Below are 12,096 nucleotides of genomic sequence, written 5' to 3'. Positions count from 1 at the left end.
AACACTAGAATTTATACTTGGTGACTTCTAATTCACCTTTACTGACCCATCACAACCATGAAATGTAAGACGGGAGCACAGAATGAGTGCTGTAGTGAAAAGATACGATGCAAAGTCAGTAGCACTAGCACAATTCATCCATCCATCTATACCCACTTATCCTTGGAAGGATGCAGGGGGGCTGGTGCCTATCTCGAGCAGTCAAGAAGTTGGGTACACCCTGCATGTTAATGTAATGAGATATAACCCACCAGAAGTACAAATGAAATGTTCAATACTGAAACTAATGCAAAGGTTGCTCCATTTGATTTCAAAGGTCAGAAATTGTTTGGAACTTTGGACTTTCCAAGTGGGAATTCATACTGGAGTCATCTTTCCACTTGGTTTTTCTTACGTGGAATTTGGAACTTTGGGAATTCCAACTTTCAATCCATCTCCGCTAATTGGAAAAAGAGTTTTAGAGGATATAATTCCACATAATACCTAGACACTCCTTGCACGACTCTTCTTGCTCCCTGGAGGTGTGGGGGTGGGGGGTGTTGGTTCCAAAACTTTCTCAGGGTAGAAGGCATATATGATCCCTAAATTGAGTTCTAGGTCTGTCCTGGGGTCTTTTCTGGGATGTACTCAGAAAATCCCTAAACGGACATGTTCAGCAGGTCTCCTAACCAGATGTTCAAATCAGCTCAACTGCCTCATTTCGATGCAGAAGAGGTATGTTTCTTCTCAGATATATCTAATTCTATTTCTAGGGCAAAGCCAACTCACTCTATGGCGAAAGCAATGGGAAGAAACTGTGCCATCAGAAACTGAATTTGAATTGCTCAGACTGAATCTGTATTTGTGTAATTTGAAATTAAATGCATTGGTTTGAAGATGAATTTGACTAAACTAAAACTGAATATAATGGTTTAAAACTGAACTTGTTTGCTTTGAAAATGGCTTTGCTTTGTATTGAAAATTCAGTTTGATTACTTTCCCTTTCAGGTCTGAAATTCAATTTCAGTTCCAAAATTCAGTTTTATGTGTCACACATCTGGGTCCTTGAAGCCACAGATTAATCAAACACAGATTTACTGATTCACAGATGTCACTATTGCTGTGTCCAAATTAAGGTCTGCATCCTTTGAAGGATGCATTTGTAGGCCGATAACGTCCTGGATGAGGCGACAAATGCTGTCCAATCTCCAAGGTTCCAACAAATGCATCCTTCTTTTCCCCAGATTTGAAGGACGGGTCCGGTATATCATCCGTGTCCCACCCTATCCCATGATTCATTGTTGGTCGAAGTAGATTGTTCAAATGGAAGTAGAAAAGGCCGGAGGAGAGAGAAAAGTTGTGAATAAAATTATATTGCGCATTCTGTGAAACAACTGAACTTTAATAATGCTTTTAGACGAGAATGTAGTTGTGTAAACCTAAAACATCCGATCAGTTTATCAAGATATTGCTTAATTGCACAAATTCATCGATGTGTTTGTCCAATGCCCCAGCAGCCGGCTCGCCTCGCCAGCTGTCAGCTGACCGGGTGGTTGAGGTGCGCTAAACCCTGAGAGAACAGCTGACCCCCGGCACATTGTTTTCAAACTCCGCTGGGTTTCCCCAATGGGTGGAAGTTAGACAGATATAATTCAGTCAGATTAAATCTAATATTAATGTTTGGTTTATTTATTATAATAATGATAATTATTATTATTATACTCAGCAAATAAACTGATTTAAACTTTGTTCCTAAAGTTAATATGTGAGTGTTTAAGTTGTTTAAAGCTTTACAAATAAATTAAACAAATGGTATTTGTCATCAATATATTTTATCTAGTGTTAGATTTATATCTATGAACACAAAAAATATTTTCAACATTTTAAATGGCTAAATAATGAACAAGATCATAAAACAATAACATTTTAAAACAAAACAGCATTATAAGCCATCAGCAATATGTAAAAGGGTAAATAAAAACCGTGTAGTTTTTTACAGTAGAGACAGCATTATTAACCTTCAGGCTAACACGGTTGCTAGGCAACAGAAGTTACACTGAGGTAATGGCAAGAGAAATGCAGACCGACGTAACACCGGCGGCAAACTATGCTAATCTGACATGTTTAGCTAATAGCTACAGGTGGCACAAGTGTTACTGTTTGACCATCATTTGTTTACATGACGCGCCTTATAGATGTTTATTTGACTTAGTGATTGACATCCGCCAAGCTCATGTAGCTGCACTACTCCAGCTCAACATGCCGTAAAGGAAGTTTAACCTGATGTGAAAACGTAAATCGATGAATTTGTGTTTGATTAATCTGTGGCTATCCTCAAGGACCCGTAGACAAAAAACTGAATTTTGGAACTGAAATTGAATTACAGACCTGAAAGCGAAAGAAATCAAACTGAATTTTTAATACAACGAAATACATTTTAAAAGCAAATGAATTCAGTTTCAAACCATAAAATTCAGTTTCAGTTTAGTGAAATTCATTTTCAAACCAGTGCATTTAATTTCAAATTACACAAATACAAATTCAGTCAGAGAAATTCAAATTCAGTTTCTGATGGTACAAGTTTCTTCCCATAGAAACCTTATTTCAGCAGATTGTTTCTGAAATCTTGTTCTTTTGATCATGATCCACAACCATTAAATACATGAGGATTGGATAGTAGATGAGTTAATCGAGAGCTTTGCTTTTCAGCTAAGTTCCTATTGAACTATGACTGATTTTAGCAACACAGGGTTGCACAGTGGCGCAGTTGGTAGCACTGTTGTCTTGCAGCAAGAAGGTCCTGGGTTCAATTCCTGGCCAGGGGTCTTTCTGCATGGAGTTTGCATGTTCTCCCTGTGCATGCGTGGGTTCTCACTGGGTACTCCGGCTTCCTCCCACAGTCCAAAGACATGCCTGTTAGGTTAATTGGTCTCTCTAAATTGCCCTTAGGTGTATGAATGAGTGTGTGCTTGGTTGTTTGTGTGTTGCCCTATGATGGACTGGCGACCTGTCCAGGGTGTACCCCGCCTCTCGCCCATAGACTGCTGGAGATAGGCACCAGCTCCCCTGCGACCCACTATGGAATAAGCGGTAGAAAATGACTGACTGACTGACTGACTGATTTTAGCAACACCTTCAATAGTAATGACAAAGCCTTGCACAATCTGCCCATCCTATCATTGGTTTTGAACTATACAAGAGATACACCCTAACCTTTTTTCAACAGAGAAAGAGCTGACATTGAAGAGCTGTTACTTCTCAAACAGCTTGAAGATTTACACTGCCGATGAAGACCCTAATAGCGTGAACCCAAGGAGGCTGTTCTGCACAAAAGAAATGTGTACCGTATTTTCCGCACTATAAGGCGCACTTAAAAACCTTTAATTTTTTTCAAAAAATGACAGTGCACCTTGTAATCCGGAGCGCCTTATATATGGATCAATTGGTTAATTGGTTGATCCATACTGGTTGTACACGGCGCTCTGTCAAAACGTTTCAGTACGACTGGTAAACTACAAAGCCGCACCGCTTGCAGCATTACGGCTACCGTAGTGAGGGGCGTCGCCGAAGTAATAGCGGTAAACACCTGTACTGTGCTTACTCCTACTCCAACACCACTTGTGTGTGTATAACGTTTGAATGTACTTTTGCAGGAATTGCCTGAACTATATGTGATGAGAAGCTCAGTGTGTGGGGTGTATGTTTCGTGTGTGTTATGGAAGATGTTGACATTACTCCTCCGGACAGAGGTGGCACTGTGTGCTGCTGTAGCTGAGAATCAAGAGTGAAGGAGTGACATCGGTATTATTGTGTGTGTGGGGTGGGTAGAGACGGCGACCGGAGCAGCGGTGTATGAGTCTGTAAGCCCTGTGTTTTTACGTGCTGCAAAGTCATTAAAAAGAACCCCAAATCTCGTCAACAACTCAGTGTTTTGATGCTGTTTCTTCATGCTCAACTCAGCAACGTATGAGTGAGGGAGTTAATCCCGAGGAAACTAGTAACTTCGGCCCTGGAGAAAGCGTCTCCCCTGTGTCATCAGACTGCGGTCAGGGGACAGAAACAGGAAAGGTTAACAGTACTAACGTTTGATTTAGTGCATCAAACTGTTTCTTTTACGTGTTTACTGAATCAGGGAAAAGTTCCCTTTCACGTTTTAACTAACGTTTGATTTCAACTTCAACTTCATAGACTCCAATGCATTCCTAACGTGCGGTTGGCTCTATTCAATAGAATTCTATGTAGAGGAGACCTTACCATGAGAGTGAATGGAGTTATCAAAACGCTGGTTTGTAGTGTATTAATAAAGTTTGACTGACTGACTTATCTGTTTTGTTGACATTCTCTTTAGCACAGCTCCATCTAGTGGATGCATAACGCAACCCCAGTCAAACGTTTGACTGCAGTAGCTTCTATTCTATGCGCCTTATAATCCGGTGCGCCCTATATATGACAAAAGTTCTAAAATAGGCCATTCATTGAAGGTGCGCCTTATAATCCGGTGCGCCATATAGTGCGGAAAATACGGTACATTCAGTAGTTAGAACACTTTGTTCTGTCCCCTTATAAAATGGGGACAATGTGGTTGTCCGATCCATGGCCTTACTCTAACTCTCTATGCTTTGCAACCACATCAACTCCACCCCCCACCCCTCCGTGTATAGGCCACATGTAATGACTTCAAAACAAAGTTACAAATACAGTACTAATAATCTAAGTCCAATTTAGTCCAATCATAAACTATTTTAAAGGTTTTTAAAAGTGTTAATTTGTAAAAAAAAAGTTTTTCCCCAAGAAAATAAAGAAATTGCAACAAATGTTTAATGCTGCTACTTTCCCAAAACGCCCTAGGCAGGCTTACCACCTAAGTTTGACCTAATTGAGCAACTGTGGTTACTTCTGTGGTCTGCTAAGGAGGTAGCTCAGTGAGCCTAGTTAATGTAGAAGATATAAAGGGATTTATTTATATAAGTGCACATTACTGCAGGACATGGCCGGTTTTATGATTTGTAAAAGACCAAGGCTCATTGTTGTGGTCATATTGCAAGACTGTTTTGGGAAAGGTTTTTTTCATCTAATCCCCTGCTGTATGGTGGAATCCACAGCAGGCATTGTATGTATCAATGCACCTCCATAGATTTTACTGTGGACACATTTGATAAAAGGAACTCAAGGAAGAAATAAAAATACATTTGATGCATTCTGACCTTTATTAACCAGTCAAACAATATATATATATTTAGGTAGAGTTTTTTCTGCCCCCCAACAAGGAGGTCAGATTATTGATCCCCAGCGTTGAGTTTTCTGAAGTTTGGGATTTATAAAGTAAACAGGTTGAGAGAGTATGTCATTATTTATCAACAAGGACTGGAAATACATATCAGCCTTATTGCGCCTGGTAAATGAGAGCTTTGTCAGTCAGGGCTGACATGCCACTTCTTACTGTTCTTACCGACTGCAAGATGGATAACCCAGGTACCAAAACTAATAAGCCTACAAATAAAGGTGGAAGCTTAGTGTACCATTTCATTTGAAATTAAGATCAAATCAAACTTTTAGTTTATAAAACCTCTATTTGTGAAGCAAAACAAGTATTGTTCTCTTTGCCTTTTTTAGCACTGGGTCCAAATTTAAAAAATAAAAGACTTATTCTAGTCCTTATGTATCATGTTGATAGAATATATAGTGAGGTTAAATTTACAATCATTTGATGTAAATCTTTAATATTTTGCAGAGTTGTGAAGTGTATAATTTTGCCACCTTGAACTGATCACTCAATTGTTTTTATAACCTGCATTTATATGGGTGAAGGGATGTGATAATGAACATGAATCAAAAGAGATAAGGCTCAACAAGAGAAGCGGAAATAAGTACACGGTTTCTCATATCGGTCATCTTTATCTCATCTCCTGTTTTGTTCTAGCTTACCTAAAGGCTGCAGAGGAAACACATTTCCCACAAACAACAGGATATATGATTCCTGTTTTATATTTTTTTATATTTTATTACTCATACTCGTAGTCTTCCGCTTTATCTGGGACCGGGTCGTGGGGGCAGCAGACTCAATAAAGACGCCCAGACGTCCCTCTCCCCAGAGACCTCCTCCAGCTCCTCCGAGGGGAGCCCAAGGCGTTCCCAGGCCAGCCGAGAGACATAGTCCCTCCAGCGTGTCCTGGGCCGTCCCCTGGGCCTCCTCCCGGTGGGACGTGCCTTGAACACCTCCTGAGGAAGGCGTCCAGGAGGCATCCGGTATAGATGCCCGAGCCACCTCAACTGGCTCCTCTCGATGTGGAGGAGCAGCAGCTCTACTCCGAGCCCTCCCGGATGGCCGAGCTCCTCACCTTATCTCTCCACCCCACAGAGGAAGCTCATTTCAGCCGCTTGTATCCGGGATCTTTCGGTCATGATCCAAAGTTCATGGCCATAGGTGAGGGTAGGAACGTAGACAGGCCGGTAAATCGAGAGCTTCGCTTTTTGGCTCAGCTCTCTCTTCACCACAACGGACCGGCACAGCGCCCCCATTACTGTGGCCCCGAACCCGGTGGTGGACACTGGCAGTAAGGGACGCTGTGAAGCTGAAGAAGGAGTCCTATTGGCTGTGGTTGGCTTGTGGGACTGCTGAGGCGGCTGACGGGTACCGTGAGGCCAAGCGTGCCACGGCCCGGGCAGTGGCAGAGGCAAAAACTCGGGCCTGGGAGGAGTTCGGTGAGGCCATGGAGAAGGACAAACGGTTGGCCTCAAAGCGATTCTGGCAAACCGTCCGGCAGCTCAGGAGGGGGAAGCAGTGCTTCGCCAACACTGTTTACAGTGGGGTTGGGGAGCTGCTGACCTTGACTGGGGACATTATCTAGCGGTGGAAGGAGTTCTTCGAGGATCTCCTCCACCGCATTCCCTGGTGGAAACAGAGGCGGGGACTCGGGGTTGGACTCTTTCATCACCCAGGCTGAAGTAACTGAGGTGGTTAAAAAGCTCCGCAGTGTTAGGGCTTCGGGGGTAGATGAGATCCGCCCTGAGTATCTCAAGTCTCTGGATGTTGTGGGGCTGTCATGGTTGACACGCCTCTTCAACATTGCGTGGTGGTCGGGGACAGTGCCTCTGGACTGGCAGACTGGGGTGGTGGTCCCCCTTCATAAGAAGGGTGACCGGACAGTGTGTTCCAACTACAGGAGGATCAGCCTCCTCAGCCTCCCTGGTAAGGCCTACGCCAGGGTATTGGAGAGGAGAGTCCGGCCGATAGTTGAATCTCGGCTTCAGGAGGAGCAGTGTGGTTTTCGTCCCGGCTATGGAACACTGGACCAGCTCTATACCCTCTACAGGGTACTCGAGGGTTCATGGGAGTTTGTCCAACCGGTCCACATGTGTTTTGTGGACCTGGAGAAAGCATTCGACTGTGTCCCTCGTGATGCCCTGTGGGGGGTGCTCCAGGAGTATGGAATTGGGGGCCCTTTACTAGAGGCCATCCGGTCTCTGTACAAGCGGAGCAGGAGTTTGGTTCGCATTGCCGGCACTAAGTCGGACCTGTTCCCTGTGCATGTTGGCCTCCGTCAGGGCTGCCCTTTGTCAACGGTCCTGTTCATAACTTTTATGGACAGGATTTCTAGGTGCAGCCGAGGACCGGAGGGGGTCTGGTTTGGGACCAGAGGATTTCGACTCTTCTTTTTGCAGATGACGTGGTCCTGCAGGCCCACTCTAGCCAAGACCTACAGCATGAGCTGGGGCGGTTCGCAGACAAGTGTGAAGCGGCTGGGATGAGCCATGGTTCTCGACCGGAAAAGGGTGGCTTGTCCTCTTCAGGTTGGAGGGGAGTTCCTGCCTCAAGTGGAGTGGATTATTTTATTATTTTATTATGATGTGATGACCTATTTTCATAAGAAAGCATAGCATCACTATATGGCCAAAAGTATTTGTCAGTCTACTTTTACATTTACATAAACTTTGATTACATCCTATTCTTAATCTATAAAGTCCAATTTGTTGATGGATCCACCGTTGCCAGCAAAAGCAACTTTAACTAGTCTGTAAACATCTTCCACGAGGATTAGTATGTTCATAGTTAGATTAGAAAACCAGAACTGCAGCCTCTGTATTAATTCATCACAAAGGTGTTCAAGAAGGTTGAGGTCAGGACTCTGTTCAGGCCAGTCAGGTTTCTCCACACCAAACTTTATATACCTGCAGCCAAGGAAGTGATTTAAACACCAGAATTCATTGATTTGGTGGTGTAACGCAATACATTTGGCATTATAGTTAACAATATAGTGAGCAGAGCTCTGATATAAGAACAACATTTTAAGGAACCAAGGGATTACAGTGGTGAATATTTATCAAGACAACTGGCAAAACAAACTAGTTTCATTTTTGTAACAACTAGACTAGGAAAAAGTATTACAACCCATTGAAAGTTTTCACATTTAGTTACAATAAACCCACAAACCTTTAGTTACTTTTATTAGAATTATATGACAGACCAACTCAAATTAGAGTTTCTTTTTTTTAAACATAGTTATTTTCTAAGCAGTGGTTATTTTGAGGAACACATAAATAAAATATGCATTAAAGTGGGAGGACTGTGAAGAACTTAATATGTGTTTACCATGTTGTCATAACACCTACCCAGTGAGTATCATTATACTGCAAGATTTCACTCACTTGTGACAATGTTCTTAGAGGCAGGCGGTCCACGCTTGTTGTTCTTCACCACCTCCAGTTTCACCTCATACTCCTGGCCTGGACCCAGACCTGACTGCTCAAAGGTGGTCTCTGGGCGGCCGAGGGAGTTAAGGATCTCACCGTCCACCTCTTTCTGAAAAAACCATCAGTCCTCAAAGAGTGGTTCTGGCATAAAGTGTGCAGAAACAGTAGAAAAGCATACAACTCAGATATAATGACATTTATAGAGGTGTTTGGCCTGGAAGGGAGACAGATAATTTATTTAATTCAGTGTAGCTTTGTGCAGATCCCAGTAGCTCTCTTTGGAAAAGTTTCTCTTAGAAGGCACTCAGCCACCAACACTTGGATGAATGGAGCTCTCAGTGCTTGCTAATAACTTTTACTGCTGTGTTTTGCCTTCTGGTTATATGGCTATAACATTTTCGACTGGATCCTCAATATTATGTATGCATGCACTAATGGGAGGAGGGGGTAAAAGTAGGGGTTTTGCTACAGGTCAGGCCGTATCTAGTTTCAGCTGGAGGACAATGTGTGTAACTATCAATGCTGTGGGAGGTTCCTTACACCTGGAATTAAGAAGGTTCCGCCGGGTGAGACTCACTGTGTTTCTGAAGATGAGGTTCCATCCATCAAATGGAATATCCAGGGGATCCCACTGCACTTCCACTGATGTCTCTCGAACTGACTTAAACGTAAGACCCTCAGGCTCAGGAAGATCTGGACATGATAAAAACTCTCACTGTTTTACAGCCACATCTTCTACAATGTATTTTAACAACCCGCATGTAAAGCTTTCACTTACGTGTAGCCACACGAGCGCTGACTGGAACGCTCCTCTTGTTGCTGAGTACGGCATAGACACTGATCAGGTACTCTACACCAGGCTCAAGCTCTTGAATATTGGCCTCCTTCTGGTTTCCGGGCACCTTCATGTCGAGCTCCAGACCCCCACGAGCCGTGGGTACATAGGTGATTAGGTACTCTGTCACTCGCATCTCGTTTTCCCAGGATAGGTCTAGTGTTTCCGGAGTCACCTCAACCACAGTAAGGTGTTTTGGTGGTGAGACTGTGGAGAAACAGGGATAATCAGAGGTCTCTGTCAACACTGCAAAGGTGTCCTTTTTCAGAAAGGGTTTAAAGTCAAAGAGGAAACTGTTTCTTGATTGTTAATGTTGCACTGAGTTGTTGAAAGGTTTGGACACAGCCTAAAAATTAAAAAGCAAATCTACTTAAGCCAAACACAACCAAAAACCAAAAACAATAACTTAAACCAAGGCAGGCCTAATCGTGACAGATTATAGAATAATAGGTCTACGCAAATTCTAGAGAGAAGACAAAATTTTGACAGCGTTCTTACCCCATACTAAATAAATACTACTCAAGGACAACCTAGTTCAAGTGTCAACAACTTTTCATTCCTTAAAATCTTATTTTTTAAGTTTTTGCCACAGTTTTGGTTGAAAGAAAGAACAACCTCAGTCACTTTGTTGGTTTTAATGTAAAAATGATGTGGTGTAGAAAACCAACAACTACATGTTCCATCATGTAATTCTACGTTTAACAATGAATATCCATACAAAATCGGTAGAATTTAAACAGGGTGTACTTTTTTCCACCATGACTGTGCATGTACAAAAAAATTACTCCATTCATTCATAGAATCTAAATGACTGGAGAACAGGTTGCGGTGGTCTTTTTCCAGTCTTATCTGTCAGAGTTTCACTTGTTTTACAGTTTTGAGGAATTGCTCGAATTGTAGATATGGGCACATTCAGGCAAGTTGCTTTTTTTGATTATTTATTTTTATTTCCTGACTAATGAAGGTAAACACACATCCTTCTTTTTAAAATGGCCAGTTTTGTTGTCTTTCTTATTCTGAAGAGTGACAAAGAGAACTAGACTTTGGTATCTTATTTCTAACTCAGGGAAAAGGAAGCTCTAAAATTAAAGGTTGTATATGTTATTTTCTGTGTCTTGATTTTATTGTTATGGAAAGTTAATTTGTTAAGGCTTTTTCACAAGTCTTTACTAGGGGTGCTGATTACTGTGGAGGATGCTGGATATTTCACTCATTTGTTTACTGCAACTCAATCGAAATGTTCTGTAATGTCTTCATTAAAATATTTGATTCTACAAAAGAAATGCTCTCTGGTCATTTCTGTCAGATGTCTGCTTTGTGGTTCTGTGTTGTATCTATCCTGTTTTCCAAAAGCTTCAGGTTTTCATGAGGGTGGAGCTGAGCAGCTCATGCAGCACAGCTGCATTCCATCTGAGCTCATCAGCAGGAGCATAAGGGGAGCTGGCTGCTGATCAGTTGACACCTGAGTGTAATCCTATGTGGTGCCTATGGCCTCCATGTTTAAGTCCTGGTTCAAATTCCTGTTTTTTGAGTTTTCTAGTGAAGTTAGTTATCAGAACAAACAAATGGCCATAGGAAACTATGGCTCACTCAAGGACAAGGCTGGCCCTCCAATGTAAGATCACCTGTTAACGCTCACAGAACCTTTGCAGTCTCTAAGAGACCTCTGTCCTAGACAGAATCCTGTCCCTGCACCGGTAAGCCACAAACTTTAATCTACCTTCATTCTCCTTCCAAATTCACTCTGCTTACCTGATGTCCCCTCTTCTCACACTGAGCCTGAACCCGAGAACTTCCCTGGACCCGATCATTCGCTCTCCTATCAGTTTCAATAAATCATTAAAACTGTTTAAGTCTCCTGGTAATTTCCTGCATGTGGGTCAGAAGCATACCTATAATATTATGACAATTTCTGAACTTGGGGGGGTGGGGCATCAATCCACCAATATCACGTCCAGCTGGGAGGTAGTGATAAACCCATGACCACTCATGCTCATGAACGTTACAGGACTGAATACATTTGGATCACTTGCATGAGGAGACACAGACCTCAGCCCTGGGGAAATCCATAAAAGGAAAACCCACTACAGAAGGTTGTGAGTTGTAAGCCACACCCAATTGATTCTGCTGTTGCAGCACCCAGCCCATGATCTCTGGGGATGGCGTTGTATTTTGTGAAAGAACAAAGTGACTTCTAAAGCGGGGTTCATTGTGGCATTTCTTTTGCAAAACTATTATGTACAAGGGGCTGTAAAAGGTTCTTTCATTTTACAGAATCTATATAATAGTAAGTACAACATATTGCAGGGGATCTCAGACTTAATGTTCAAAGATCCTAATCTGATTTCTAGATAAGGTCAAAGATCCAGAACAAGTAGTGGCACTTCATGCCTACAACCAGTTGTTTGTGACCCTAATTTGGGGTAGTAAAGTGTATTGAGCACTTTATTGCTCTGTTCTCTCAAACCGCCAGTCGGTCGTGGCAGATGGCCGCTCACACTGAGCCTGGTTCTGCTGGAGGTTTATTCCTATTAAAAAGGTGTTTTTCCTCTCCACTGTTGCTACATGCATGCTCAGTATGAGGGATTGTT

At 42.4% G+C, this 12,096-nt stretch overlaps 1 protein-coding gene across 2 annotated transcripts in view; it reads right to left on the bottom strand.

Moving 5' to 3' along the window:
• The window catches only part of LOC124877713 (tenascin-like), a 253,511-nt gene that overhangs the window by 70,736 nt on the left and 170,679 nt on the right, over positions 1 to 12,096 (bottom strand). For both annotated transcript variants that reach the window (XM_047381138.1, XM_047381139.1), the window contains 3 exons: positions 9,449 to 9,712; positions 9,248 to 9,363; positions 8,626 to 8,779 (listed from right to left, as the gene is read on the bottom strand). In XM_047381138.1, the coding sequence (XP_047237094.1) occupies positions 8,626 to 8,779; positions 9,248 to 9,363; positions 9,449 to 9,712 (534 nt within the window). The remainder of the gene's footprint in view (positions 1 to 8,625; positions 8,780 to 9,247; positions 9,364 to 9,448; positions 9,713 to 12,096) is intronic.

Source organism: Girardinichthys multiradiatus, chromosome 12 (assembly GCF_021462225.1).
Source record: "Girardinichthys multiradiatus isolate DD_20200921_A chromosome 12, DD_fGirMul_XY1, whole genome shotgun sequence".
Classification (NCBI taxonomy): Eukaryota; Metazoa; Chordata; class Actinopteri; order Cyprinodontiformes; family Goodeidae; genus Girardinichthys; species Girardinichthys multiradiatus.
The sequence above is the reverse complement of the archived record's forward strand: the minus strand, read 5'-3'. Positions and strand labels throughout refer to the sequence as shown.